Here is a 24672-nt window from a genome sequence, read left to right as displayed (position 1 = left end):
AATTAATTTTCCCAAGAGAAATGTGAGAAACTGGCATTGTTGTGGAGGGCCGAATCAATAGGGCTGTGAAGGTGTATAGGCACAACCGTAAACTAAAAAAATATATAGCATTCATCTTCAAACTAAAAGTAATGCAGTTACATTGCATATGTGGCATACATTTATTTACATTTGATTTCTAATTTTCCAATTGACCACATGTGGGCTGGGCAAAGGGTTGGATATGGCCCAAGGACTGTAGAATGCCCAGGTCTGCGTTAAGGTATTTTTAGAAAGCTTGGAATGAAACTTTTCTTTGGGCTGCCTGATCTGGACTGCAAAAATGAATAATCACGATATGACAGAAAAGTGATACAGAAAATTCATTCTTTCCTGCCATCTGCTGGTCATTTGGATTTTGGCAACTCGTAAATATAATTAGTGTTAGGATAATACAGAAAAGAGGTAGAATCCTGCTTGGATGTTTCCAGTACAACTGAAATGTACCATTAGATGTAACTTATCAGGGGTCTCTGCTAAAGATGGGGCAGAATGAGACAGGTAAATCCTGCTGTATGGAGTTACTTTGCAGAATGAGTTATGCAGTGTACAATTAAATAATTCAAGGATATTAGAAGTACTGTTGTGACTGTAGCTAGAACAGCATATGGACTGTCATGCCTCTGTCAGAGTCTGAATCTGAGGAGGAAGAACAGCTGACAGAGAGTGGGAGTGTGGCTCTGTCGGCTGTGGAGGAAACTAGGGAAGGGCAAAGTCCAGCTGGGCAGAGCAGAGAAGAGGTAAAACGAGTTCAGTGGAAAACCCAGGCCCACCCCCTCTTCATCCTGGAGCACGAAGGGAAGATTGGAGAAGAGAGCAATGTGGGTTGGATGGCTTACGGGGGAGGAAAGGACCCTGATTCCCTTCATTAGGCACACCTGGGAAGAGAGTTTAAAAGAGATGCAAGCCGAGAACCGTGTCTGCTGGGAACAAACGTGAGCTTGTGTTGACTTTGGTTATCTGCGTTCCTGGCATCCTCCCAACTGGGTTGAATTACTGCCGTTCCTTCATGTCTGGAATTCCTGCTCTTGCCCTGATGGACTAATTACCTCATTTTGCCTTGATTGGACTTTTTGTTGACAACGTTTTGGACTTGAATCTCTGCAGCCAAAGGCTGTTTCTGGGAGAGTTTTTCTCCAGCCCAGAAGGTAACCAGAACATTGGGGGCAAAATTGGAGCAAATAAAGGGACTCCTACTTATTATTTGACTGTATTGCCTTTGTGCCACGTCCCAAGTCATCACATGGACAATTGATAGTTAACTCCAGTTCTTCTGGTCTAGTAACAGTTTGCCAACTTAATCAGACCTGAGAAATGAGCAGTTGTGTTGCTACTTAATGAATTAACTAGCTAATTTCAGATTTGTTTGAGAACAAGACAAGTGAGAGCCATCTTTTTGTAAGAAGAGGTAAAGGGAAATGTGTAACGTATTAATGCTCTGAGAACTTCAAATTAGCTAGGCTTTTATATTAGAATGACAGGAATAGTAGACTTGTAATCTAAATACAATACTGAACCCCCAAACTATAGGAAGTTTTGGATATTTTCTCCAGCATCACTTGCTGTAATGAGTTGTTCTCATTCTCTTTTTCTCTTTGCCAGCATATGTGTACATAGAGATTAAGCACCAGGCTGGAAATTAGGAGACTGAGTTCTAGTCCCCATTTAGGCATGAAAGACAGCTTGGTGACTTTGGGCAAGACACAATCTTTCAGCCCAGCTCCCTCACAAAGTGGGGAAAATAAGAGGACAAAGAAGCACTAGGTTTGTTTGCTGCCTTGAGTTATTTATAAAACTAATAAAAATGGATATAAATAAAAACATAAAAACGTATCAGTTTTCCCATTTTTTATTAAATGAAGTATATTTGAGTACTGAGAAGAGGGAGAATGAATGTGAAATATTTTGTCTGTTTCTAATGTGAAAAACAGCCTTCATCTCTGATGATCTATTCAACTATTACAAAGTCTGCACTACTATTGCTATTAATCTTCTCATCACTCCTGATCATCCATTCCCTCCCACTTGTGACTGTATGACGGTAACTTTATCGCTTGTATCCTTATGATCTATATTGACTATTTCCTAGTATGATTTGATTGCTTATTGTACCCTATGACTGTCATTAAGTGTTGTACCTTATGGTTCTTGATCAATGTATCTTTTCTTTTATGTATACTGAGAGTATTTGTACTGACAAATTCCTTGTGTGTCTAACTACACTTGGCCAATAAAGAATTCTATTCTATACTATCTTTTGAAGCCATATCTTAAAGTCTTGCTGGTGTGTAAATTTACAGCACAGGATATCTCAAAGCACTTTTCTATCCTCCACCTGAAGCAAAGAAGCTGTAAAAAATAACAAAGAACAGAATGGAATTTATGCAAAAGGAATAAAGTGCTGTATTTTGGAGGAGAGAAAAGAAAGAATTACTTAGGAAGGGTGAAAAGAATGCATTTAAAGAGTTGTTTGAATGTAGCGATGTTGGGTGATAGGAAATTTTACAGAAAATGGGTCTATACAAAGCATAAATCACGGTGTATAATAGCTCCTGGCCAATCTTGTATGTGCTAAAAAATTAACCATGATAAGATCTAGTTAATACTTGGATGAGAAACTATCAAAGTTTCTAGGCATCGGGCTATAAACTAGATTGGGAAATTGAAAAAAAAAATCCAGATAAAAATTAGTGTGCAACAGCATCCAGATCATCATATGTAGTTCTTCTTTGGATTGTATCCATCTTATTCTTGTACATCTCAACATTACATCTAACATCTAGTAAAATAATTTAAAGATTTGGACAATTGATACTCATTTCTCTTTTTTATTTTCTAATTACTGGGAAGGTATGGAACTTCTGAACTTGTGTTTACAGACTGTTTGATGATGGCTGAATTGAAATTTAATCAAAACAAGTCTCAGTTCTTTGAAGAGAAGTAAATTTTACTTGTAAATGTTTTGCAGGTGATCCATAAATAGGGTTGTGTGTTTTTCGTAGTGGTCCAGACATGACTCAGAAACACTGGGGCTATAGACTGTTTCCTATGCTGTTTTCTAAGGTTTTATTCCTGGTACATTTCAGATAATAAATGTTTATAAAAAACATTATAAAATATGATACAGGAAATATGTTTCAGAGTGTCAGCCATATTTTAGAGTGTTCCTCGATTAAGAATTGACATCCAAAGTAGATTAAAAACGATAGATTTGGAAATAATGTAGCTTTGTTTTTGGAGAATTCTTTCAAGCACTTCTTTAACTGAGAAACCTCAAATTACAATTGTAGCACAGTTGCTTTTAAGCAGCTCAGCTTGGCCTGCCAGCTGTACTCAATATGGAGCATTGTCACTGTAACTCTGCTATCCACACAATATATCTAGGATGGCAGTATAATGCCTTTTGAAAAAGTTTCCGGAACATGGTTTGCGACACATGTATTTCACCAACTAAATTGGTTGCCCTTGGGTCCCTTGACTCAATTTAAAAAGCCAATTTTAAATAAAAAAAAAATTATTATTTTAAACCCGCTTCCTTGAGAGAAAATTTCTACTTGTTTCAGTCTCCACTTGTGAGAATAGGCTGGTTGACAGGTTGGTTGGACCAGCTGAAGAACAGATGTAGTGAACACTGAAAGTGATAGGACCTTATAAAAATTCAGGCATATGAAAAAAAAAGAATTAAATGATAATTGGAAGTATGTATTGGAGTAATCTCAAATGATTGAAAGAGAAAAATACCATGGAAAAGATCAAAAGTAGGGAACGAAAGTAATACTCAGAACATAACACCCAGTGAACATTATAGATGGGAAACTAGCATAATAAACATTTGAGTTCTAAAGAGTTGATTCTCCCTTCAGTTGATTACTGTGTTTCTTTTAAAATCCAGTGTGAATTGGTATTCATAATAGAGTTCATTCAGGGATTATTAACATGGGATAGATGGTTCTCGGCAATTTTTGATTCTGTCATCCCTCTAGTGATTCAACTTTAGTTTAACAATCAGTATTCTCTTGATAGTTCCATTTTTCTTCTCTTGTATTTTTCGGTTTTTTGGCCTCTTGGCTTGGAGAAGGAACTATGTACCTAGTGGTCACAAAGCTGCTTTTTCAATATGTCAATCATTCCCCACCATCCAGTCAGAGCTGAAGAAGCTTCTTGGATGAGAAATGAAACATCTTCAAATAAAAACTAGAAAGTCCAGTTGCCTCTTGAAAAAAGCACCTTTGGCACAACCATGACCTGGGTGACAGAGAATCTCCATAGACATGCACCTGGTGGCCATGTATGACCAGAATAAAATATCATTATCATAAGGAATAAGGGCTGGCATCTCCTATCTTTCTATTTTATTCCTCCCCACCTGTTCTTGCTTTGTTGACTTCATAAAAAGAACTATTTTGCACATACCAGTTTCAAATAGTTAAGTGTGTCAATGTGTCTTCCCTATGATAGCAGCTGTGGATTAAGCCCAGATGGCCTGACTTTCTAGGCTGTGAGAGATGGTGGTAGCATTCACACAATTTTTTCTAAAAGCTTTGCCCTGTGGCAATATTAGTACACTCACTTGTTCTTTTTTCCTCTCTTGAGATCCTTCAGCTTGGTCTTTTGATCTGCCTTTTAATGCAGGTTTCTGGCTTTTTGTACTTGGAGCTTTTACAATACAACTGTCAGTAGAGGCTTGGCAGCTAGGTTGCTAATTAGAGCTACTTCTGTGATTTACTTTGGGCTTTAATAAGTGTAGAGACATCAGCTCAGTGGATTAGACAATAACTCAGAAGTGGGTTTAATTCACAAGGTAGTGCGCCCTTTATTGTAGTACATTTCCCTGTAGTATCTAGTATTCTATTCAGCTCTTTTTATAGAAAACAAGTGTCAGAACCATATTTGCACTTTGTATATGTTTATCAACTGTTCAAAGTTACAGCATCACTTACAATTGGTCTTTGCACGTATGCCTATTGCAGCATACTCATACTTACATGATCAAAATTCGGGCCCTTAGCAACTGGCATGTATTTACGATTACAGGATTATGTGTGATCACCATATGCAACCTTCCCGACTGGCTTCTGATAAGCAAAAGTTAATAGATTCGTTTAACAACCATATGTTTCACTTAACAGTTGCAGTGGTTCAACCATGGCACAAAAAGTTGTAAAATTGGGTGCAATTCAGTTAACAACCACGTTGCTTAGCAATGGAAATTCTGGTCCCAGTTGTGTTCGTAAGTCGAGGACTACCTGTGTTGTATCCCTGGAATAAAGTACAACCCTATCTAGAACTTGTTGACCTGTTCTTGGTGGTGCTGGTGGTGCTGTCAGCCTAAACAGATCCCTTCCTCAGAAAGACTTTTGGCCCTGATCGAGTGCTCTCTGAAGACTTGGCCCTTCAGAAAGATCTTAGATGTGTCTGGGATCAGTTTCTGAGATCTTGTGCTTTGGTTTTGCATCTTTTTTTTGCATGCTGATTGAGGTGGAAACATAATTATGGCAGAACTAATAACAGGTAATTTAATAATGTCCTGCTTAAATTTAGGATGCAGTGGTTCTTAGACAGAGTAAGAAGACTTTAAGTTGCCTCAGAGAAAAATGTCTGAAAAAATATCTTTGTTATTAGAGCAACAGCAATTGAGGGATAATAAAGGCAGAATTGTGTGTCTGCCTCACACATTGCTTCATTCTCTTTAGATATAAAAATGCACTGGTCTAGAGAAGGATGGGAATGGTGGAGGAATAAATTCCATTATCAGCATGATCGTAATTTAGAGCAATCATTTTTACAGCCTAGGCATTGTTGTAGGTCAGGCTTTACAAGTGATAACATCCCATCTGATTAGAATTTAATTTTTGTCTTTCTTTTTGTAGCGAAGGGCAAATTGAAAGTATTAAACAACCACTTCTATCCTATCATTAAACATTTAACCAAAATACCATTGAAAAAAAAATGTGCCAGCTGCAGAAAATCCAGTCTAAAATGTACAACATTTTGAGAGTCGGCTTATCGGTGGGTGGTGCATTTTTCATGCTATTTTTGTTTATAATTTGATGGTGGTCTTATCTGAGGACGGGCTTATATGCATGTATATGTGGTACTCTACTAAATATAACTTTAATGTGCTAAACTGGAGTGTTTAAAAGAAATCACCTTTTTTTGTAAGACTACTCGCACAGTTTATGAGAGCACTAAATCTTCCTCTTCTTTGGCTTTCATTGCCAACCAACCACTAATCTCTTTGGATTAAAAACAACTCAGACAAGCAAAATTGCCAGCATTTTTAAAACAATAGCCCACAATGGACTGCAGGATTCTAACTACTAAATAAAATATTGGGTATAATTGGCCAGTGGTGTGAGCATACATGTCTAAGACATGGATTTTGGCTTCAATTTGAAGGGCTCATTACGGCTTTTATGATGCGTGGATTTTGAAATGGAGCAGAAAGAATGGAGACGGCAATACTAGCCGGAGATGCAACCTTGCTGTGCGAAAAAAGAATGTGCCACTTCAGTTGAAGTTGAGTTAAGCTTCCCATTCATGTTGCATTGGGGAATGCTTCAAAAGGGAAGGATTAGATGCACATAAATAATAAACAGGGAAACTGTACATTGCAGGCACATATGCGCGCCCTGGGATCTTGTTACCACTGGCTACTTCTGGTGAATTTCCATCGTGTAAGATTGTCCTGCCCAATCATTGTGTGTGGATAATGTGTGTGTGTGTACAAGGAGAAATACACTCTGTGGCCAATTTAGGTTGATACTGACTTTCTGCAGAGCTGCTGAAGATCTTGAGAGAATGTCTGTTGTAGCCTTGCGATTCAATATTGTTTTTAAACAGGAGATGCAAGCTGTTTTTCAAGAAAAAAAATGGCAAGAAAAAAAAACCCAATAGGAACAAAGCAATTGTTTTCTTGTTGCAATCACGTTCCGTAAGATGAAAAATAAAAGAGATCTGACATGCTTGGTGTCCAAGCTGGGACAGAACTGATGTCTGAGGATCAGTGTTGGTTTTCGGTCTTATTATATCACCTGAATTATGCAGGTATGGGGTTATCTGTTGATTTCTTACCTGTTTTTCTTTCCTTGTGTGTTTCTTAGATTCCTGGGCCTTCTGGTGACAAGGAGAACTTGATTTCAAGCCATCTGCATGTTTGATGCACCCTCTCTGCTATGGAATCCTGGCCTACGCTGGGCTGGCTCCTCTTCCTTAGCTTAATTGCTGACTGCCTGAAGGGAACACGAGCGCGAGACTTTACAGTGAAAGATATTGTGTACCTTCATCCTTCAAGTAAGACTTGTGAAGCAGGTCATAATGTATACAAGGACTATGGAAAGCTCAAAGAATAGAACCAATAGAAAGCACAAATAGGAGAGCACAAATGCCCTCAGATTGCTAGCACGTAAGAAATAAAGCAAAAAGCCACTGCAATTTGTGTCTATGCAGTGCTGGGTTTCGCATCAAAGCTTCTTTCTGTCTGTGGCCTGTCTATTGGAAAAGCCAAAGGAGCTTCTGTCCCATAATCGCTCTTGAACAGAAGCTCCTTTGGGCTACGTTGTGGGTAATGTTCTCTGGTTTGACTTGCCAAAATTTATTCTCTGCCACACTTGCTAATAAGGAGTTTGGTAAATCATCTTGATGATGCAAGTGATATGTTCTCTGCAGCAGTTGCTAGATTTTTGCAAGCAACCCAGAGGAATCTCCTCATGCTACAGATTTTGTGAGAGGTCTTGCAAAAGAGTGGCTGGATTTCTTTGGCTGAGAAGCTTGTAGAAATTCATCAATTTCCTTCAGCATCATTGGACAAAATTTGGCCTGTGTTGTTGAGACAGTCCAAAATGCTGTAAAACAGTAGTATATAAGCAACCTGGTCACTGAGGTAAGTGAAGTGGCCACATAGCTTTGGAAGAATCTTTGAGAGAGAGCCTTTTTTGTTGAAGCAAAACGGGTCCTTGATTTTGGGGGAATGCTCTGAAAAACAGGCTAGTCCAGTGATGGTGAACCTTTATGTTATGGTGTGCCAAAAGTGTGAGTGTGCGCAATAGCGTGCGTGTGTGCGTGCGGGCACACACAATGCAATGCGCCCCCTGCACATGCGCGTGCAACTCCCCCTTACCTGCACTGCGCATGCGCGTGCCTCCCAGCTGATTTTCGGCCCTTTTGAGGCCTTTTTCACCCTCCTGGAGGCTGAAGGGAAGCCTCTGCAGCCTCTGGAGGCCGAAAAATGGGCCCATCTCAGCACTTCTGGTATTTCTGTAAGGCCCGTTTTTCGGTCTCCTGAGGTTGCAGAGGCTTCCCTTGAGCCTCCGGGAGGGCAAAAATGGCCTCAAATGGGCAGAAAATGAGCTGGGAGGCGCGTGCATGCACAGTGCAGGTAAGTTTGACTGGGGCTCGCGTGCCTGGACAAATGGCTCTGTGTGCCACTGTGGCACACGTACCATAGGTTTGCCATCACTGGGCTAGTCTATGCAGAAAGTAAACACTGTAGCTTCCTAAAATATTAAGGAAGAGTATAATTAGGGGGTGTACTTTGTGCTATGTCACTGCTTCCCAAGTGCTGTTTAGAGCTGTAGTATTGATTGATGGTGGTCATGGGCCAGAAGTAATCCTTTGCTGGAAGACAGTTCTTAGTAACTAGGTAGGGTTCCTGATATAAGTTAAATGGAATTTCTAACAGAATAACACCGTCGGAAGAGACCTTGGAGGTCTTCTAGTCCAAGCCCTGCCCAGTCAGGAAACCTATTTTAGACAAATGACTGTCCAATCAATCTCTTCTTAAAAACGTCCAGTGTTGGAGTACCCACAATTTCTGAAAGCAAGCCATTCCACTGATTAATTGTTTTAACTGTCAGGAAATTTCTCCTAAGTTCTACATTGGTTCTCTCCTTGATTAGTTTCCATCCATGCTTCTTGTCCTGCCTTCTAAGTATGTCCTGATTAGAAACCATCGCTTGTTAATTTACTTACAACCATCGCTTGTTAATTTGAACAACTTTGATCCAGGCTGGCTTCCGCTTGTTTAAATAAATTTAAACTAACCACATTTTACTGCTCTTTACGGTGAATAAATAGTAAACTGTTTAACAAAACTCGCTTAGCAAATCTCGCTAAGCACCTTGCTTTTTTTTGCCCCTACCAAAATAGCTACAAAAAGGGGAAATATTCACAGTTCAGTCTCGTTAATGTGATGCTGAATTATGGTTTAGCATTGTATTTAAACCTGGCTTTTTATTGCAGAGGAAACTTTGTAGAAAAGATAAATATAAGAAACCTAAGATATATACATTTGACTATGAGCTCTAAGGTGTGCTGTTCATTTTCTGCATGGAACTTGTACCTCATTCTAAATTTAGTGTACGAACTCAGTACTCTGATGATGGATAGGGGAATTTAGAAAAGTCGGGAAATGCTTATTTAAAAGGAGAGATTATTACGACAGAGAAATACATAATGTACAGGGAAGAAAACATGGGAGAAGGAAAGAGAACAACAAGAAATCAGGTAGCCTTTCTTAGATCCAAACTTTTCTTTATAATGTGTACAGCTCAGTTATATCCTCCCCTACCCTTAATCAGAAAGGGTTGGCTAAACATGTAGGATTTATTTTTGTGACGGGGGGCTTTTCTGTTCAGCAATGCAGATCACAGGTAGGAAAACTTAATTCATATAGAGGCACCGGAGGGAATAAACAGTTCGTTCCAGGTTGGATTCGATCCTGCATGTTATTTGGGGGTTATGAAAAGGCACAGAAGTAGATAACAATCTATACAGGTAGTCCTTGACTTACAACTGTTCGTTTTAGTGACCTTTTGAAGTTTCAGGTGATCCTCACACTTACAACCATCGCAGTGTCCCCACAATCACTTGATAAAAATTCAGGAGCTGGAGAACCGGCATGTATTTATGATGATTGCAGTATCTCGGGGTCATGTCTTTGCCATTTGCAACCTTCCAAGCCGAAGTCAATGGAGGAAGCCAGATTTGCTTAATGACCACGCTGTTCACTTAACAACTGCAGTGATTCCCTTAAAAATCATGACAAAAAGGATGTAAAAATCAGGTGTGACTCACCTCAGCAATGGAAATTCTGGTCCCAGTTGTGGTTGTAAGTCAAGGACTGCCTGTATAGTAAATGCAGCATGCAGTTTGTCCCTTAGTGTAGGATTGGCAAAGTTCTTTCTTGTCCCAATTTGGGCAGAATAAAAAAGGGACAGGAAATAAATATTATTGCCATGCAGATCTACTCTACGTTGTGCACGTAATTCATACCATCTATTTGGATATTAACTGTAATTTCTATGTTCTCTAGTTATCATGATTTTACATGATGCCAAACAAGGGTAAGACCAGTTTTCATAGACAAGTGAAATATCTACAAATCAATCTTTCTTTCTTTCTTTCTTTCTTTCTTTCTTTCTTTCTTTCTTTCTTTCTTTCTTTCTTTCTTTCTTTCTTTCTTTCTTTCTTTCTTTCTTTCTCTCTCTCTCTCTTTCTCTTTTCTTCTTTCCTTCCTCCCTCCCTCCCTTTTTCTCTGTCTTTCTTTCTTTTTCTTTTTCTTTTTCTCTTTTCTTCTTTCCTTCCTTCTTCCTTCCTCCATCCTTCCTTCCTTCCTTCCTTCCTTCCTTCCTTCCTTCCTTTCTTTCTTTCTCTTTCTTTCTCTTCTTTCATTCATTCTTTCTTTCTCTCTCTCCTTTCTTTCTTTTTTTTTTTGTAAATTTTATTTGAGTTTTCACAAAAAGAAAAGAAATACAAATAAAACATCTTTTTTGAAAGCGGCATAATCCCGGGTTACATTTCTTCGTACAGACGCAAATTCAGGTTCATGCTCATTTTTATATTCTATTCCATATCTTATTACTATTTTACATTTTCTACATAGCTTCTCCCCTCTTTTAATTTTCTCAATTTTATTTTATTTATTTCATCTCAGTTCAAATCATTATATTTGTATTTTTTGTCTGTCCTGTTTCAACTGTCTATTATCTTTTCTCATTAAACAAAATTTCTCCTGTCGTTACTGATTGGAGTATGACGCCTTTATATCTTTCCCCTAAAGTTGTAACACCCAATATAATACATAACTTCCATTCGGATTCTGCTTGGTACATTCTTAAACTACACACTGTATTCTTGAAAAAAAAGAAAAAAATTATTATAAATGTATATAATTAAAACAACATTCCAATTCAATTCTATCATTAATATTAATATTCATTAAAGTCTTAACATTTTTCACGTTACTTTTCAATGAAATATCATACTTCTATGGCAAGAATTATAAACTTTCCATAGTTAATTCCCTCCCCTTCAGTTATATTTTATAAAACATTGACTAATTAAAATGTTCCCATTCCTTCCTAATTCAATTTTCTCATTTATTTTATTTCATTTATTTTATTCACAAACATTTCGCTAAATTACACTATTTTATCCCTCATTCTAATCATATGTTGTTTCCAATTTTCTAAAGTTATTTCTATTACTAATATAACAATGCAATCTTATGTACCTTTACAGAATCCCTTTTTCAGTTAGATTTTCACCCATTATCTCTAAATAGGTCCTGTTTCTTTATATCTTGCTCCGGATCTTTGTAACTTCTTTTCCTTTCCTTCTTCCCTCTCTTCTTCTCTCTCTCCTTTTTACCCCTTTGTCTCTCTACCTCTATTTCCCTCTTCTGTATTCCCCTTTTCTGTTGCTTTCCAGTATTATACTTATTTTTCGAATTAGTTTTCTTTTCTTTGGTTGTTTTTTTAAGTCTTAAATTCTCCATTCTCTTTCTCCCCTTTTCTTTTTCTTCCCCACATAAAGTTACGTGTTCATTAAAGATGGCTTCTTCTTTGTCCCAGTCTTCTTGTTTTGCAGTCTTTTCTTGTTGTTTCTCATAGTTCCAGATCTCAATTTCTAAGAATTGAAAAACAAAGCCAAAAGAACCCTTCCCTTCTTGTGCATCTTCTTTGTACTTTTTAAGTTCCATTTTAAATTCATCCAGAAGTGATGCCATTGTATAAATTTTTAAACAACCACCCGATTGATTTTAGTCATTCAAATATAATAATCAAAAATCCAAAAGACACCAAATAATCCAAATACACGCAAGCTGTTTATTTTTTGCTCTTTCTTTTTTTTCACTTTCTCTCCTGGAGTTACTATTTAGTTGCAAAGTTTCAGTTAAAATGTATCTTTTAGAAGTCTTATTGAAGTTTTACTTTAGATTCTTTTAAAGTCCAGGCAGTCTCCTCCCTCTTCCAGATCCTGCCCTTATTCTTTTTCTCTCCCTTCCTGCTTATAGGAGAAAAAGGTTTTAATGTCCAGAAATCTTTATTGTCCCTTTGGCATTTTGTTTTATTTTCAGCTTAATTGCCTATTGATGCCAAAGTGGATTTTTCCGATTTTTTATTTAAGTCTCTTAGTTGTCAATATAAGGAAGGAGAGAGAAGAAAAAAAAAGCCAAACCTTTCCCTTTTCACTTTCTTTCGCTGCTTCCGACATTTCTTTGGGGGCGATGTTATTTTTTGTAAAATTTAAATTCCAGGGTACCTTAGTTGTTGCTTTTTCAACTTAACTCGGCCAGCCAAAACTTTCACTTCTTATCTTCTTCCCGCACGTTCTTTTCCGGTTGAATTCTTCTTTGAGGTGGCCATTTCTGACCACTGCTCCTACCACCTTCGGGAAAAGGAGTAATGGCCAGCTGAGGAGGAGAGATGCGGCTCTCCTTGACCCTGCTGGCGGTCTCCGCCCTCTTCATCACCTCTACGGGGTTGCTTAGCCCCAAAACCAGCTGACTTGGGGTTCTCCAGCGGCAAGCCCAGACAGAAACAGCACACGATCGCGGATTCCTGTCTGTCGCTGAAGCCCTTCAAACCGGAAGTCTCTCTTTCCTTCCTTCCTTGCTTCCTTCCTCCATCCATCCATCCTTCCTTTCTTTCTTTCTTTCTTTCTTTCTTTCTTTCTTTCTTTCTTTCTTTCTTTCTTTCTCTTTTCTTCTTTTCTTCCTTCCTCCATCCTTTCTTTCTTTCTTTTTTTCTCTTCTTCTTCTTTCCTTCCTTCTTCCTTCCTCCATCCCTCCCTTCCCTTTTTCTTTCTCTCTCTCTCTCTCTCTCTCTTGCTTTTTCTCTTTTCTTCTTCCCTTCCTTCCTTCCTTCCTTCCTTCCTTCCTTCCTCCTTTCTTTCTTTCTTTCTTTCTTTCTTTCTTTCTTTCTCTTTCTTTTCTTTCTCTTTCTCTCCTTTCATTCATTCTTTCATTTTCTTTCTCTCTCTCTCTTTTCTTCTTTCCTTCCTTCCTCCATCCATCCTTTCTTTCTTTCTCTCTTTTCTTCTTTCTTTCCTTCCTTCCTCCATCCTTTCTTTCTCTCTCTCTCTCTTTCTTTCTTTTTCTCTTCTTCCCTTCCTTCCTTCCTTTCTCCCTCCCTCCTTCCCTCCCTTCATTCTTTCTTTCTTTCTTTTCTTTCTTTCTTTCTTTCTTTTCTTTCTTTCTTTCTTTCTTTCTTTCTTTCTTTCTTTCTTTCTTTCTTTCTTTCTTTCTTTCTTTCTTTCTTTCTTTCTTTCTTTCTTTCTTTCTTTCTTTCTTTCTTTCTCTTCTTCTTTCTTTCCTTCCTCCCTCCATCCTTTCTTTCTCTCTTTCTCTTTCCTTCCTTCCTTCCTTCCTTCCTTCCTTCCTTCCTTCCTTCCTTCCTTCCTTCCTTCTCTCTCTCTCTCTTTCTTTCTTTCCCTCCCTCTCTCCCCCTCCCCCCCTCCTGTCTTCTTTACAAATTGGCTTGTAAGGTGCATTGCTGTTCATCAGTGGAATTAATAGCCAGATATAGTTACAGGCAATTCCAGACCAGAGGGCAGTCTCTTTTTCTTCCTTTAGAATAGCCCTTTTACAGGAGTGTGCCCTTTTGCCCCAAACCACAGTCTATCGGACTTATTAAATTCTCTAATCACAAGCCAAACAAGAGTCTCTCACAGCTGTACCATTGTTAAAAAAACTTTCTTTCAGTATAAGTCTTTCTTTCTTCTTTTTTTCCCCCTGTTTTTATCTTAGCAGGGACAAAAAGTACAAAGCATTCAGGAGCTTTCATAGCCTCTTTGTCTCTAGGCATACACTTTTGTACATGCAGGTACAAGATGGAACATCAGGCAGGTGTAATTGTGGCGCTATCTCTCTCCATACAAAAGAGTAGCTATGATACCTCTGTTCTTATATACGAACTTAATTCAAAGGCTCTGAATGGACAAAAAACTTAGGGTAGCAGTGTTATCAGTCAAGATGTTCTGTTTCCTGGAATACGGTCTCTCCGTGCCTCTGAGACACATAACCAAAGCTGTATATTTGTGCTACAGTGTGTGCATTTATATAGTGCCTTCAGATAATTGACTCCTGGCAACTGCAGTTTTCTTAGCATGGTTTTTCAGAAGTAGCTTGCCATTGTCACCTTCTCATCTGAGACAGAGTAACTGGCCCATTGTCATCCAGCTGACTTCCTGCCTAAAGTTGAGACCAAAACTCGTGGTTTCTACTCTGGTGCCTTAACCACTACACCAGAGTGATTCTTGTTAAAAGTATTTACATTTCATTTAAGGGTTTCCTTAAATGCAACGCAGAGTAAGCAAATTTATCATTTGTCAAACTAGCACCCAGATAAGATAGTGGAATAATCCAGAACAGTAAAAGTATAAAATAATTCAGCTTCTTATGATCAATTTGGCATTTCTTAAATGTTTTCTGGTCATTCAAGTTAGTTATATTTGGAGCCAGATAATTATTCTGAATCATTTTGTTTATCGAGCCATCATTTTCCAAAGTTTTATTTTCACACGATGGATCCCTAGGCAAACATTTTTAGTTAAAGGAGATACATTGCATGGCTCTGTGTATAGCATTTTATAACTTAGAGTTTATTGGCTATAGGTCCTGTCATTCCATAAATGGTTTTGTCCAACAGTGGCTATCTATCAGCAGAATGAACATGTTGTTGGAAAGATTCTTCCTTCCTTTTCAGCTCCATTAAATCATTTGTGAAGACTAATGGGCCTCCCTAATAGCACTTATACCTATGTACTGCTTCATAGGGCTTTACAGCCTTCTTTATATGGTTTACAGAGTCAGCATATTGCCCGCCCCCCCAAATCTGGATCCTCATTTTCCTGACCTTGAAAGAATGGAAGGCTGGCAGTCGATAGAGTTAGCCTGCAATACTGCCATGTTTCACCAAACTTGGCAACTTGAAGATGTGTGGACTCCCAGAATTCCTTAGCCAGCCATAGTTGGCTGGGCAATTCTGGGAGTTGAAGTCCACTCATCTTCAAATTGCCACGGTCGAGAAACATTACTTCATTTTCACCACTATGCCACCACTGCTTTCTTAAAGGCACCGCTCTCTTAAACACCGTTCTCTAGTGTCACGCAGGTATTTTCTTTATTTTTGTAAAATATACTGACAGTATCAAAATGAAGCAATTAATATCCTCCAGTCATGTTATTCATATAGCTTTCCCTTTCCCTCCAGAACCTCTTCTAGCTTTTATCTCCATATGATTAACACTCAGTTTAGGGGTTGTGTTTAGCCCGAGGTCACCCTGGGAAGTGCTGACACTAGCTAGCACCAAACCCACTTCATCACACTAGCATTCTCCCAATCTCATTCAAAAATTACCCTTAAAATAAAAGAAATTAAGCTTAGTGTTGGAAGAAATTATGAGAGAGATGGAAGCTTGGTCTTCTTGTTACAGAAGAACTGGAAGGAAAGACAGGGGTATGTATTCCCATATCTTTATAAAATTGCAATGCAATCCCTTGGGCTATAAAAAAATAAAGCCTCTGACACCTGTTTCTACCCGTTGTTTCTGTTTAAAATTATAGTTCTTGGTAGTGAGGCAGAATATACCTTCTTCATATAACATTATTATAATATCTTTATACAACATTATTTACCCAGAAACAAGTGCAATTCATAGATAGCCCTCAATTTATCATCACAATTCGGATAGCAACTTACATCACTGAGCGATGCATCATTAAGTGTGTGTGGTTTGCAACTTTTTTTGTGTGAAAGTCAATAAAGCTGTCATTAAGCAAATCAAGTAAATAAAGCTGTCATTAAGCAAATCAAGCTTCCTTCACTGGCTTCACTTGGCAGAAGTCAATTAGGAAGGTCTCAAATGGTAATCATGATCTCAGCATGCTGTAAGCATTGTAAATGCATGCTGATTGCCAAGTGCCCGGATTGCGGTCACAATACTGCAGCGACACTGTGATGGACCTAAGTGTGGGGCCTGGTTTTCAGTCACTTTTTTCAGGGTGGAGGTAACTTTGAATGGTCGCTAAATGAATGGCCATAAGTCAAGGATTACCTATAGACGAAGAGGTAATTGCTAGCTGAGGTAATGGGGAAAAAATGTTCAAAGACTTTGGCATTGGAATCAATCTCCCTAGCTGTATATTTATAAATATTGGAGGTTTCCCACCACCACCACTACTTTAAGGATACTGCATAAGGATGTACAGCTTATTTTCATCTTTTGTTTGGGAGATACTGGTTTATTCTTAGATTATAGTACTAAATTATGGGAGTGTTCCAAGGTCCAGGACACCTTTTGTCTACTAAGAAGATATGAAGTTGATATTGGCTGCTTGCCACCGTACAATCATTTTTCTCATGAGGAAGAATGAAGTCAGACTGATGATGCTTTTGTTGAATACAATAGCCAGTGTCCATACAAAAAGCCAATTCTTTTTGAAATAAAAAAACAAAACAAGCCCGGCTAAACCTGGCAATTTCTGTATACAGTAACTATTGAGAGTTTTGCAGCGATAATTCAGCGCCAGAAAAGTAAAACACAGATGGCTGGTGCTTCATTTAACATCTTTATAAACGTAAGTAGATTTTACAAACCAGTTGTAGATTTCTCCAACTTGGAGCAAACTCAAACAGAAACATGTTGCAAGTTCAGAGCAGAGCTCCAGTCTTCAGCAAGCAAGCAAGTTAGTTTCATCTTCAATAAACAGACTCGGAGCTCAACATCTCTGCAGAGCTTAATATAGAGCCCAGTCTAGGCTACTTTTTGTTTCAGTTTCCAGCCTAGGCTACTTCTAGTTTCAGTTTCCAAAACAGTCCTCATTGGCTGATTTAGTTGCTATGCCTGTTCATTCGCTGATCTTGTTACCAAGCTCTATTCCAGTTCATGAATATACTCTTGACAGTTACACACCCTGTTTTATATATAGAAAGATATTGCTTACCTTGAGCAAATGTTTGGAGATCTTAGTAAAAGTTTACGAAACACCGGTTATCAAATATTCTTCCTCTTCATATAAAACAAAACATTTTGCCCCTTTTGTATATCTGCATCCATTGAGCTATAGCTAGCATTAACATAATGGGTAAAATTAACACAAGACTTTATAGATGTATCTCTAACCCTGGGGCCTCTTAACCTTCAAATGTTGTTGATTTAATTGCTGATACTTTAATGAGTGTTGTTTGTGTAATTAATTATCACTTGGTACTTTTTAAAATGAGAATGGAAAGAATTTAGGGAGCTGAAGTTGCTGAGGGTACAGTGCACAATAAATTCATAATGCATACTTAATATTTGTGCTATCTCTCTTTTCCGTTCTATTTTTTAAAAAATGTGGTTCTACTGTTATGTATACTCCATGTTTCTGTTTTATTCAGTTCTGCTTGCATTTGACTAGATATTCATAGGATGCATGCTATATCTGTAGAAGAGCAGGGACAGCTGGGGGGTAGAGTTAAATGCATCATCAGTTTAGAGTCCTTACATTGCCACAAGAGATCCAAGTCCACCTTCCCTTGAATTTTATTGGCCCTTTTCTAGCACCAATGTAATGCTGTTCATTAGATGACTAAATTTTTATGCTTGAATGAATAAATCTTCTACACAGCAACCTTAGAAATGGTCCTGATTCTTTGCACTTGACAATATCTGTAGTAAAAGTATGCTCTGAGTTTGAAATGTCACCCGTTGCAGAGATAGCAATATCTCTTCCTTGATCCTGTACATTAACACTATCGGGACTTCAAATTTCTCCTTGAATCAAGAGTTGGTTTTCTCCCTCAACTCAATGACTCTGAATGAGCAATTGGTCCATTTGGAATTTTCAAAGTATTCTGTAGCTGTTCTCTCTAATGACCCTGATAGCCATCGGAGCTTTTCACAAAGCAGCCATTAGCAGAAGGTAAATAGATTGAGATTATCTATTATCTCCTCTTCACTCTCTCTCAACTCCCAGCATACTTATTACCACTCATACTTTACGTTCGCCTTCCCCCCATCCTACCATCAAGACAAGTGGAGATGCTATTAAATAACTGGCCTGCAGCCACCCATCGTTTAAAAAAAAACAACATTTCTAAGAATGCTTACACAAGCTGTAAGGGTCAGAAAGGCATTGTTATCAATAAAAAGTTAAAAGTCAGAGGCCAGTGCTTTGCTCCTGGGCAATCAAAGTTTTTATTTGTCTTTTCTTTCGGTTAAAATAGCTCGAAAAAGACAGAATAAAAAGGGTACCACATTGTCTTGCCCTGCAGTGGCAGTACAGTTTTGTTGCATAGATTACTATGGTTGGTTTGTAGCCAGGGGCTTCTTTTGGGGTGAGGGTGGGGGGTTGCCAGTCTGATAGCAAGAAATGTAGGCAGGTGGGATCAAGCTTTTTTTAAAGCAAAGGCAATCAGTAGGTTAAAAAATATGAGTTATATAGAAGTGTTGACAAAAAATGGTGATGCATAGCCAGGAAAAGACTAGAAAAGAGACGTGTTAGAAGCCCTCAGAGATATTTAGGACTCATATTTGGAAGAGTCTAAATAGATTTTCACAGGATACATAATAGCAATAGCATTTAGACTTATATACCATTTCATAGTGCTTTACAGCTATAAGATCCAGAAGTGTAGATGTTGGATGGATGTTAAGATAAATCTCTTAATAGCAGGGCATTATTTCTTTCTAGTGGAGCTTCTGTGCCAGTTGACAAGCTGTGCTTATTAATATTTTAAAAATTTCCAAGTGAGAATGGAAAATGGGACACAAATTTGCTGTGAATTATGATTGAATGACCATTAGATCAACATTTTGGAGCCAGTGTGATACAGAGATTAATATGTTGGACTACAGTTGGGTAGATCCCTGTTCAGGTCCTCTGTAACTGGGAAAACTCACATATGATGTCACTTGCCTCATAAGACTTTATCTTGGGATAAAACAAGAACATTGTGTGAGCTGTACTGAGATTCTATAGATCGTGGTGTCAAACACACATCGTTATGGTGATGTCATGTGACATATCAGGACTTTCCCCCACTTTGCTAAACTGGGTTTGGGCATGGCCATCACATGGGCCGTGAGTTTGACAGCCCTGCTACAGAGAAAGCAAACTGTTAACAAATATATTTTTCCCATCCTGTCCTGTTTCTTTCTATTACTTTTTCAAAAAATGGTGAAAGATATGGTGTCCAGATCTACTTAGTTGACTTCTTCAGAATCTTGCTTTAAATGTTAAATGTTTTATCTATCTCAATAAGAGTCTTGTTAAGACTGTGTGTGTGTGTGTGTGTGTCTATCTATCTATCTAATAGAAATATATATATAGAAATATATATATATAACAGAAATATATATATAACAGATATATATGTATAATTGCTATATATGTATAACAGATATACATGTATAACAGATTATATATATATATGTATATGTATACGTATACGTATACGTATATGTATACGTATACGTATATATATATTCCAGTTAGCCTTGTAACTGATGTCATGGTTGCATCTGCATTTTTCAGCAACTCCGTATCCTGGTGGATTCAAATGTTTTACCTGTGAACAAGCAGTTGATAACTACGAATGCAACCAGTGGGCTCCAGATGTGTACTGTCCAAGAGGTAAATCAGCTGTATGTTGCCAGAAAAGCAATGAATATGGATCACTTCTGATGATATTTTAAATGTCCCATGCAGACTGTTAGCATCAGTCTATCTAGCTTTTCATCTATCAGCTTGGAAGGTTGTGTGACCTGATCCCGTTGATATAGATGTCCTTATGCTTGTAGACCAAGGGTCTTCAAACTTGGCAACTTTAAGACTTGTGCACTTCAACTCCCAGAATTCCTGAGCTAAGATGACTGAAGGAGGAATTCTGGGAGTTGAAGTCCACAAGTCTTAAAGCTGTCAGGTTTGAAGACCCCTGTTGTAGACATAGTTGTAGGCAGATGAGGTGCTATAATCACTTCATGTGAACAAGACTTTCTGGACATATATAAGACCGTTGATATGTTTCTATACTCTACATAGCCATAGTATTGTATTAGGAGTTTTTCAAGAATAGTACTAGCTTTTTTGATGCAAGCCAATGTAAAACTTTTTAACATGAAAAAATGTTTTTTACATCTAATTGCTAGAATACCTTGCTGTAAATGCAGTCCTACATACATACAAAATGAAGTGAGTTTAAATTGTTTTTAAAAGAGGGATAGAAAAAATATTCTATTTTTATAAACACACTTATAATTATGAAATGATTGCAATGTTTTCTCTCTCTCTCTCTCTCCCCCTCCCTCTCTCTCTCCCCCTCCCTCTCCCCCTCCCTCCCTCCTTCCCTCCCTCCCTCTCCCCACTCTCTCTTTCCCCCAAATAAATAAAACTTGACTCCTTTTGACTTCATGGACACATCTGTGCAAGTTCCATGGGAGCAGGGGTGATTTTGACTCTCTCTTCTAGCCTGCAGCCTTGAGGTTTCTTAGTGGCTTCCCAGCTGCATTAATCAGATCCTATTCAGTAATTTTTAAAGTTCGTCTCTGAGTTGGATGCTGTACTTACTGTGATATCTTCTGTAAAGATAGCCAACTTTGATTTCTGGTACAGTTTTCTTGATAACAGCATGATTTGGTATCGCCTTTCAGGACATTGTTTTCCCACCTAGTTTGTACCCCTGGTACTGCTGTACACAACTTAATTACACTAGAGATAAAACTTCCTATTTCTCTTGCTAGCAACAAGATATTGCTATTCTCAACATACCCTGGAAGCCAATGGAAAGAGTGTATCAGTCACCAAGAGATGCGTGCCACTGGAAGATTGTTTGACTACGGGATGCATCGCTCTCCAGCATAAAGGACTCAAGGTAAAGAGAACAGATGAAATAAATTGGTGCGTTGTTTCTTTTTTGTACATTATGAGAAACTGTTTCACGGACATAACTTGGAAGTTAGTTGCTTTGTTTGGCATTGTAATTGTCTCTGTAATTCTCGAAATGAGAAAAGTTTAAATGAAAGAAATCGTTGGAGTTAAGGACATGACCAATGCTGATGTCTTGTAGTGGAGAAGATAGGTTTACTAAAAACCCTGGGTGAATGCTGATGATTACCAAGAGGAATCAATTGGAGAGGTGAGAAAATGGAAGTTTTCAACTCAAAAACAGATGCAGCCAACATATGTTACCCAGGGGATGTTACTAACAATAGCCTGGACGTACAGTAGAGCAATAACAATAGCACTTAGACTTATATACTGCTTCACAGTGTTTTACAGCCCTCTTTAAGCGGTCTACAGAGTCAGCCTATTGCCCCCGACAATCTGGGTCCTCATTTTACCAACCTTGGAAGGATGGAAGTCTGAGTCAACCTTGAGATGCTCAGAATTGAACTCCTGGAGTAAGCAGTGAGTTAGCCCTGCAGCACTGCATTCTAACCACTGCACCACCATGGCAATAAGTTACTGTTTTCAGATAAGTCGCCTGAACTAATTCATGTGGATAGAATAATCCACATAAAATATTCCTCACATTCAACATGGTTATTAGAGTAACTTTTCTGGAGTTCTGAAAAGATTGTTGGTTTCTCTGAAGTTGATTTTAAGGAGCACTTTAGAAAATGGAAACATGAATAAAAGTTAGCATAGAGATAGAAATAAGAGGGGAATAACAGTATTCACATTTTAACATAACAAGATATATGTAAATAATAAGATGGAAGATTAGAAATTGAATGGCAGCAGTATTAGGTATGTTTAAACAATATGAAACAATGAAAATGAAATGTAATAGCTGTGAGTAATAATATTATGTTTACTTGTACTAACATGTATGATACCCAGTGATATGTATATGTAATATAAAATAAAAAACTTGACCAGAAAAAGAAAATGGAAATACATATTTCTGAATTTCATAATTGGGGCCCACTGTGGCAGTAACAGGGATTTCCAGCCATTGCTACAAAATTGATATAAGAACATTTATAACAAGTCAGAATGTAACATTCTTTCATTTTGTATGCATGCTTCCAGTTAAGTCTCTTTTTTTTTTCTTTCCTTCCTGTGATTTAGAAGTTGATAATAATAGGGGAAAATTTTCCTTCTTCATCCAGGAATATAAATGACAATTAATAGATGGAGGTGGTTTTATGGTATGCTTAATGCTTTGGGGGAAGAGATTCTATCAGAATTTAAAGTAGCTTCTCTGGTATCATATCATAAATGTATTACCTTTTTCTCCTGTCAAGTTTTAAAATATATAAAATCAATAATTCATGATTTGATGATATGAAGTAGGAGGGTAATTGCCCATCCTTGCATGGTAGCCAATTACAAAGGATAGTTCACCAAAGTTATATATCTGTTAAAAGTCAACTGCACCTTCTAATCAAACATGTATAGCCAAGCTGTCCCTGCCCCCCTCCCTCCCCAAATTAAAACAGTTTCTGGTTGGTTAAGCAAATTTTAATTGCAGCTATAATATGAAGATGGGCCTTGATACTTTTTTAAAAAATTCATCAATTATCCTTTCAAATGTCCTTCATCTTTACAGCAACCCTGCTTTTGGAGCTACGTGGTGTATGTATGTATGTATGTATGTATGTATGTATGTATGTATGTGTAAAGATAGATAGATAGATAGATAGAAAGAAAGAAAGAAAGAAAGAAAGAAAGAAAGAAAGAAAGAAAGAAAGAAAGAAAGAAAGAAAGAAAGATATAAAAGGGGAATTTCTCTACACCAGACCAGAGCAGTTTTAGACAGCAGTAGCAGCAAACTTTAGGGTATAATGTGTAACTTGCATCCGACAGTGAAATTTCTATCAGATGTGAGAAAAATGATTTAAGTGTCTTTTCTTTTTTTTCAGGTATGCACTTCTTGTTGTGAAGGAAACATCTGCAACTTGACATTACCTAGGAATTCAAGCGATGCCATATTTTCAACAACAACACCTATAAATCATACGCAGAGACATTGGCAAGATGCATCTGTAATAATGTTAGGTCTCCTGTCTCTCTTTGCTACGTAGTCCTTTTTGGATAAATTACCAACTAAACATCAAGGAAATCCAATGGGATGAAAATATTTATGCACACAAATATGACCTTAATTTAATATATGTTTTTCAATGCTTTCTTCTTCTTTTAGTGACATTTTAAAATGATCCTTTGAATTCCTTTTAGCCTTGGCTGACTCAAAAGCCATACTTTCTGGATCTGTGTCTTTAAAAAAAGGAGGGACTTTTGTTATGTTGAATGTTCTGAAGGAAAATTTTTGTATAGCCATTAAAAATGGATGTTTTTTTAAAAAACTATTCTTTAGTCTAGTGAAAGGAGTATTTCTAGAAATTGCATACTTTGAATTATACCAATTGAAAACCAGGGTTTCAAAATAACACTATTCTGCTATGCAAGAAAGGATTCTAGATGATTGTCTTACAGCATCAAATCAATCTTAGCTTGATCATTCGATTGGATTAGATCTTGATTTAGTAGTCTATATATATTGCTAGACGAGTGGTGCAATGGCCTAGAGGTAGTGGAGCTCTTGCCTCACAATCAGAAGGCTGTGAGTTTGATCCTAAGTAGAGGCAGATATTTCTCTCTCTGGGCACAATGAGAATATATCTGCTTAACAAAACTCCGCATTGGCTACAGGAAAGGCATCCGGACAGTAAACACTTAGTTCCATTCAGTTGCCTAGACTCCACCCCGCAAGGGATTATGGGGTTGTTAAAAGGAGATGATATTAGTATATCGCTAGACATAGCGAAATCACAGGTGAAGTCTCCATGATATTAATAGGACCTATGCTATGACTAGATTTAATCCCTATCTTTTAACTATAGGAGATCAATACCCATTGGAGAAAAATCACGGTCGTGAGTTTTAAGCAGGCGTGTGGTTATTCCCCTGAATGTACGAAGATGACAAATGATTTTTCTAAAATGTACTTTAATCTGATTTTTTAAAAAAAAGAAAACTCAAATGCCTAAGGAGATTTCAAATAGTCTATTCAAATAGTCAGGCCGATTATTTAAAAGTTTTATTTTTTTATTTAATCTAACCAATTAATATAATAATAAGTCTGTAATTCTGTGCCCGGTTGCTGAGAGTAAAGCCCACTGCACTCATTCTGTGAGATTGCCAAATTATTCATATGTACTTGGAGTAAATACTATGGGAATCCCTGTCATTTACTGTTGAACAAAAACATGCCTAGGAGAGTGCTGCGCATGGGGCCAGCCCTATGTCTGATGCGCTTACCCAAGCTTGCCTTTAATTATTTGCTCTGCATGCATGCCATCTTCGTTTCCTTTGCGAATATATCTGCTTGTGCATGAGAACCTTGTGGGAGATGTCTGGGC

At 37.7% G+C, this 24672-nt stretch overlaps 1 protein-coding gene across 1 annotated transcript in view; it reads left to right on the top strand.

Annotated features, from left to right (window-relative positions):
• Positions 1-24269, top strand: part of LYPD6 (LY6/PLAUR domain containing 6) — a 65940-nt gene extending 41671 nt beyond the window's left edge. Inside the window, exons 3-6 of the mRNA XM_087920271.1 lie at positions 7143-7332; positions 19841-19939; positions 21046-21176; positions 23173-24269. Coding sequence (XP_087776397.1) covers positions 7215-7332; positions 19841-19939; positions 21046-21176; positions 23173-23334 — 510 coding nt within the window. The 5' untranslated portion in view covers positions 7143-7214 and the 3' untranslated portion in view covers positions 23335-24269. The remainder of the gene's footprint in view (positions 1-7142; positions 7333-19840; positions 19940-21045; positions 21177-23172) is intronic.
• The last annotated feature ends 403 nt before the right edge of the window (positions 24270-24672 follow it).

Source organism: Pseudonaja textilis, chromosome 1 (genome assembly GCF_049901715.1).
Source record: "Pseudonaja textilis isolate UNSWEBS1 chromosome 1, rPseTex1.2, whole genome shotgun sequence".
NCBI classification, from domain to species: domain Eukaryota; kingdom Metazoa; phylum Chordata; class Lepidosauria; order Squamata; family Elapidae; genus Pseudonaja; species Pseudonaja textilis.
The sequence above is the reverse complement of the archived record's forward strand: the minus strand, read 5'-3'. Positions and strand labels throughout refer to the sequence as shown.